Below are 6,745 nucleotides of genomic sequence, written 5' to 3'. Positions count from 1 at the left end.
ATAGTTACCACTGCCAAATCCACCTATTTATGCAAGTATCTCTTCCATCTCTTGTCCATTCCTCTTCCTTTCATTAACAACATCTTCCATTGCTGGACCACAAATACAAGAACATGGCAAAGTCTTGTCTAGTCCTGCTCATCATTTCCCTTATGGCATCCATGCAATGGGTGCAAAGCTTCCGTTTGGAGAACATGCCAAAAAGACTCAAACCAAAAAAAGAGACAGTAACCAATCTCCAATTCTACTTCCATGACACTGTCAGCGGCAAAAACCCTAGCGCCATTAAAGTAGCTCAGTCTGCTTATACTGAAAAATCCCCAACCCTTTTTGGTACTATAATGATGGCGGATGATCCATTGACAGAAGGGCCCGACCCGAAATCCAAGTTGGTGGGTCGAGCACAAGGACTCTACGGTTCAGCTGGTCAGGATGAACTGTGCCTTATAATGGCTATGAATTTCGCATTCACAAATGGTATGTCTAATGGTAGCTCTCTTAGTGTTCTTGGGAAGAACTCGGCTCTGAGTCCCGTGCGTGAGTTGCCGATCGTCGGTGGGACTGGAGTTTTCCGGTTGGCTCGTGGTTATGCGGTTGCTAAGACACATTGGTTTGATATTACTACTGGTGATGCTATTGTTGGCTATAATATTACTGTAATGCACTAGATCTTTTTTTCCATATATTTATATATTGTTTCTAATAATAATATAATTATTATTTACCTTTTGACTAGATATTTTCCATTTTTACTGCTTGCTATAGTGCTGTAAATTGGTTTGTCAGGGTTTTTGGCTTTTTTTTTTTTTTTTGTTAATTTAGCCATCTTGAGTTGGGCATACTTAATCACTGCAGTATCAATTTAAATTTTGATCAGTTTATAGTAATTTTATTAAATTACTATTTAATTTATTAGTACAGTGTAGATTAAAGGTTAAATTTCTAGTATCCCAACATCTTTTAGTACCAAAAAATATATATATATATATACAATCTGTTGGTGGTACGGTAGATGTAAAACTAGACTTAACAATAAAAAGAAAAAGAAAATTGAAAGCAAAAGTTATGGATACTTTTAAAAATATCCATAAAATATAATTAAAGGGAAAATTTCTAAAATTTTTAAAAATGTTAGAGACCAACATGAACATGATTAAAGTATATGTAAGACTCAAGAAAAAATTTTGAAAAATTTAAAGAAGGTCCCAAGACTACAAGGTACATTGAATCACATTATTGAATTGAAAAGAAAAAAAAAAGAAAAAAAGAAAAAGAAAGTACTCGTGATGGAAAACGTGGCATTATTGAATTGAGAAGGAAAAAAATGCTCTTTAAATTATTTTTACCAAATAAAGTGTTAATACAAAAACATTGTTAGGGGTCTGTGTTTTTGGTAAACAGTCGCCCGGGCCTGTCACTGAGACCTCTTTTGTGAGGAGTCACCCTTCTTCCGAAGTTACAGGGCTATTTTGCCGAGTTTCTTCGAAAAAGTTGTCTCACGCCCCCTAAATATTCTCTATCTACTCACCTGAGTCGGTTTCGAGTACAGATACCTTTTTGTTGAAGATCGTTCGAGCTTTTCCTGATATTAGCCTCGTAAGGCTTGAGCGGACTTTAATATCTATAAAGGAAAAGAAAATATGAAAAATAGAATGCAGAAAAAAGTATGTATTGACAGAAAAAAAAAAAGAAAGTTTGATATTTGAAAGTCGAACTAAAAAGCTTGGAATTGACTTAAGAGCAATGAAACCATAAATTAATGTCGACAAGGGAATGCAAGATCCAATCCAAGCCCTGCATGTATAGACCCACCATCAGTACAATAATGTCAAGTGTAAACTCTTGGCCTATTGAAAATGGAGAGATTGAGAAAGAAAGAGCGGAGAAGAAAAAAAATCTACCCACTTATTGTCTAGAAAGGAGGTGTGACTGTGAATAGAATAAAGATAAATAAAGGGAGAAAGTTATTTTTTGGGGCTGCCAAATTCTTTCAAAGACAAATGAATGAAAACTTTCTTGAATTTACTAAATAATTTACTGTTTCTTTCAAAAAGAGTGAATTGGGACATCATAGTTATTTTCATGAATAAAAAATTATGACTATGGATGTTTTAGTAAGGTATGGCACTTTCTTTATATATGTTTGGAAGATATTGACAATGAGGTTAGCAATATTATACTATATTGTTTAGTTTAAAGACGTCCAGAAGATAAGTGTTGGATTGATCATCCAATAAGGTTATTTGCATATTTTCAATCATCCAATAAGTGTTTGATTGATCTAATTAATTTTATAAATTGAAGTGTTCAATAAGTCAATTAAAATGTTCAATATATTAATTTTATAAATTGAAATATTAAATAGAAATATAAAAGTTAAGAGTATCATAAAGTTTTTCGTGAGATAAAATTTAATGTTTCCAACCATTGATACAAGGGATAATAATTAAATTAGGCTAAATGCATAAATTCATCCTTTTATTTTACGTAAAAAATCTTGTGGCGCTCTCAACTTTTACTTTGATTTATTGAACATTTAAATTTATAAAATTGTACGAATTAAATATTTCAACTTGCAAAAATTATTCTATTGAATATTCAAACTTTAAAAATTAAATCAATTAAACATTTATTAGATAGTTGAAAAATATGAAAATTATTGTTTTAAAGATTATACTAACCATACATTAAGTAAATATCTTGATTCTCGAACGTAAATGCCAAAAATACAAAAAAAAAAAAAAACAATTACTAGTATATCAAAAAATACAAAATTAGTAAAGTTCGTAATTTCAACGGTATAATAAATCACTCCGAGTGCCATAAAGTTTTTTTAATGAAATACAGACGCATATTTATGCATTTGCCCTGTAAACTCCACTCACCGAGACCATATCACCATCATCATCCTCCTCCTCCCTAGGCCATAACCCACACCTGCCCACCCTACATCTCTCATTGTCACACCATCATTGCTACAACCCTTCTATTTGAACATTCTTCTCTTTTTTGGTTTGCTACGAAGCAACAACCAAAATCTCCAATGTGTCACAATTTGTAAAAACTTTTTGGCACTTGAGGAGAGCTTTAGATTTGTGTAAAGAATTAATTTAAACGAACATTACAAGCATTGTTTTAAAATGATTTAAGAATAAAAATCAATGTCAAACAAAACCTAATTAATATATAGGTAATAAAGAATTGAAAGTAAATTTTGTCAAATCAAACATAGATGAACAGAAATTTTATTTATGTAAGTACAGATTTGTAGGGAAACATTTGAACTTAACATTTAAAAAAATAATTAAATATATTTTTATTATCAAATTATCACTTCAATTTGACTAGTTTTACGATTTTTTTTATAGACTATTAGTTAAAGTTTGATTTTCAAAATTTTTTACAAACCATTTCAAGTTATCTCAAGGTTGGTTGGCATCCAAATTTGGAGTTTAGCTTAAAAGTAATATGTGATTTAATTGGTACGTCTATTCTTTCTTTGGGTTCCATTCTATTTTTAATTGAGTACTCATCGCTACTTATGAATTAATTTACTACAAACATTTATGGTCAAAATCTCATCATCATCTTATTATTCTAATACATATATGTTGTAGAAATTTCTTTAAATTTTCTTTGACGTATACTATATATAAAAGTGGGAACGTGGGGAAATAATAGAATTATCTATAATGCGCTTACTGAAATTTTAAATATTTTAAAATAAATTTACTAATAACCAATTAAATTTTATTTTAAATATTATGCTTAATAGATAATTAACGTTACATTAATGCCCTTAAAATGTTCTAAAATAATCTTATTAATATCCAATTAAATTTTATTTTGAATATTATGCTTTACAGATAATTAACGTTAACTATATATTAATAAATATATTATATTTTTAATTATTTTAATATTACATAATAAGGCTATACATGAAAATTAAATATTTTTTATTTACTATATATGTTTTTAAGTTATACAATTTAAGATTTAAATTAAAAGTTAGAGCTAAATGCATATTACATATTTTTCTGGATTTATCATATACATTATTTTGCTCTATTTAACTTAATAGATAATAAAATAAATTTACAGTCTATAATCTATCTATCTATACCATATATAAAAGTGGAAATGAGAGATGAATAATGAGATTTTCTATATTGTCCTTGTAAAATACTCTAAAATAACTTTAGTCATAGCAAATTAAAAAAGTTTAACACAAAAATATATATAATATCTCTATAACTTAATTGAATGTTTTTTTTAACTTTTTTTGATTGGTCACAATCCATTCATGATCATGTGACTGGCATTCAGAACTTGGCAGTGAAACACCCTGAATTTTTATTTTCGAAACATTTGAATTTTTATTAAATCAAAATTTGAATTTTCGACGGTATGGGCCGTAAATAGTGAACAATCTTAATTTGAGTTCAAGTTTTGCAAATTGGGCCCAAGCCCAAATATAATTTAAAAAATTTTGAAATCGAGAATAGTTAAATTTTCGAGTAATAAAATGAAAGTCCAGCAATTAATCTATTATGTATATATATATATATATATATATATATAAATTAATTTTCCTAAAAATCAAATATAATTACTAACTATGTTTTTATTTTTATTTAGCTAATGGAGGAAATGTTATGAAACCTAATTAAAATAATTAAAATATATTGAACCGGACCCGAAACGCAAATTGATTATTCGAAGACCAAGTGAAAAACCCTGCAAACCGAGTAAAAATCGAGCCGAATCATTAAATTAGACCAAACCGGTTCGAATCGAACCGGAATGGTCTAGAAGCCCAAGATTTTTCTTTCTTTTCTTTTTTTTTTTTCTTCTTTTCTTTTTCTTTTTCTTTTTTTTCTTTCCCTTCTTCTTCCTTGCGCCAGCACCAGCGCGCGACCTACTCCTCCTCCTCCTCCTCTTCTTCCGACAACCGAAGACCAACGCCGCGCCTCCTCGCCATCGCCTCCACGTCGCAGCAAATCCCGGCTTCCCATCCTTTCTCTCTTTCGTCTCTGGCGTACGCAGGAGGTGCAGGAGAGCCGCGACATCCTTCGATCGGAAGATCGCGTCGAGCCTCCTCCTGCCTGATTTTCCAGCGGCGTCGATTCAGTATTGTCGAGGAAGAAGATTCGATCTCTCTTCTTCACTCTCTCCTTCCCGTTCTGGCTGGCGCAGCGAACCAAGAAACTGCGATCGCAGCGCGTAATAGGTAAAGTCGCATTCAAAACCTTGGTGAGCTCTATATGATCCCTTTTCCTTCAATTATTTAGCTTATTCAATAGCTCATTTGAGGAAAGGGTTGTTAGAATCATGAATGAGAAATGCTAGGTTCCTGAAACACTATTCACACGACTGGAAGTTGGGAAAAATCTGATTTTTGACTATTAATTGACACTATAACTGCATTTTTCAAGGAAATGTGTAAGTTAGGGTGTTTATTGTAGGTCCTATGAAAGAAATTAGAATGATTGTGATATGGTAGCAGCCAACCTAGCTATTTGCTTAAAATTTCTACTTTGGTATGGGGCATTTGACATGATAAGTTAAGTTTTATTGGTAAATGAGTTAACTAGTGTTTATAATATGGATTTTGATCGAGAAACCTTGATTTGCTTAGGTTGGCAGCAGCTATCTTCAATTATTTCTATTGATTTTTGGTTTGACATGGTACAATTAAGGTTGTAAATCTAATTCTTGCGTGGAATTAATTAGTTGGTGTGATCCATGATTTTAAGATAGAAAAACTTAATTCTTTTTGCGAATTGACATCAATTACCTTGATGTTTTTTGTGTTGCTTTAGAAGAATAAATATATGTAAATGAGCGTACTTTCAAGATTTCATGATGATTGATGTATAAATGCTTATTTATGATTTGAGAGACAAATAAAATGGGTTCGTTACCTGAAATTTTGCTTGGCGAGAATGCTGACTCACATATTATTAAGTCGTATTCGGGATCTTAGTTATATAATGATAAAGAAAAGAAAAGAAAGAGTGAATTATAGTTGGCATAGGGTTACTACAAGCATATATATGTGGATACTTTAAACCAGTAGAATGTGGTGGTTAAGTAAATGTTTATTTTCATTTATTTGTTGTTTTATATATGGGCTTAACCTTAGATAGCAAAGCTTGGATTGTTAATAGCTAAAGTTTAGTATTGTGATTAAATATTTATACTATTACTTGATATGGAGGAAGGGAAATTAATTTATTTGATTGCCCGATGGATGGGCTGTGTGTGTAATTGTAACACCCGCCACCCAGTCCCGAGAGACCCGACGGCGGATGCCACATTCGGTGCCGGAGACATCGTCTTAACTTAACATATAAATCATAAAACTAAAATTATGAATTAGAAGTAACTGAGTATTCACAAGTTTAGCGAGTAACTTTTTTTTTTAATTTTTTATTTATTTTTATAATAGCGATTTCATTTCATTTTCCTTGCATTTTTTTTTTTATATACATTGGGAAAATTCCTACAGAAATATTGTAAGAATATCCCTTTAAAAACTGAGCTCGCCAAACATGTGAATACAAAATACTCCCAATTAAACTCTAAACTTCCAACATCTCCAAATAATCTTTATAATATAACAACACTTTTATATTTTCATAATTGAATAAATCCTCAATAGTATTTTAGATCCATCAATTAATTGCATTCATTATATCTATCAAGTCTTAATGAACTAATCATATCAACTGACTTCAAA

The 6,745-nt window shown here is 30.6% G+C and overlaps 1 protein-coding gene across 1 annotated transcript; it reads left to right on the top strand.

Moving 5' to 3' along the window:
• The first annotated feature begins 11 nt into the window (after nucleotides 1-11).
• Nucleotides 12-735, top strand: LOC105643771 (dirigent protein 23). Its single transcript, XM_012228975.4, has one exon. The coding sequence runs from the start codon at nucleotides 114-116 to the stop codon at nucleotides 666-668; it is 555 nt and encodes a 184-aa protein (XP_012084365.1). The 5' UTR covers nucleotides 12-113; the 3' UTR covers nucleotides 669-735.
• Nucleotides 736-6,745: the final 6,010 nt, after the last annotated feature.

The sequence above is a fragment of the Jatropha curcas genome, chromosome 1, assembly GCF_041381405.1.
Source record: "Jatropha curcas cultivar XTBG-Jc1 chromosome 1, XTBG_Jcur_1.0, whole genome shotgun sequence".
Taxonomy (NCBI): domain Eukaryota; kingdom Viridiplantae; phylum Streptophyta; class Magnoliopsida; order Malpighiales; family Euphorbiaceae; genus Jatropha; species Jatropha curcas.
The sequence above is the reverse complement of the archived record's forward strand: the minus strand, read 5'-3'. Positions and strand labels throughout refer to the sequence as shown.

Coding starts and splice junctions, on each gene's coding strand:
- LOC105643771 (XM_012228975.4), top strand. CDS start 114: ATGGCAAAGTCTTGTCTAGTCCTGCTCATCATTTCCCTTATGGCATCC.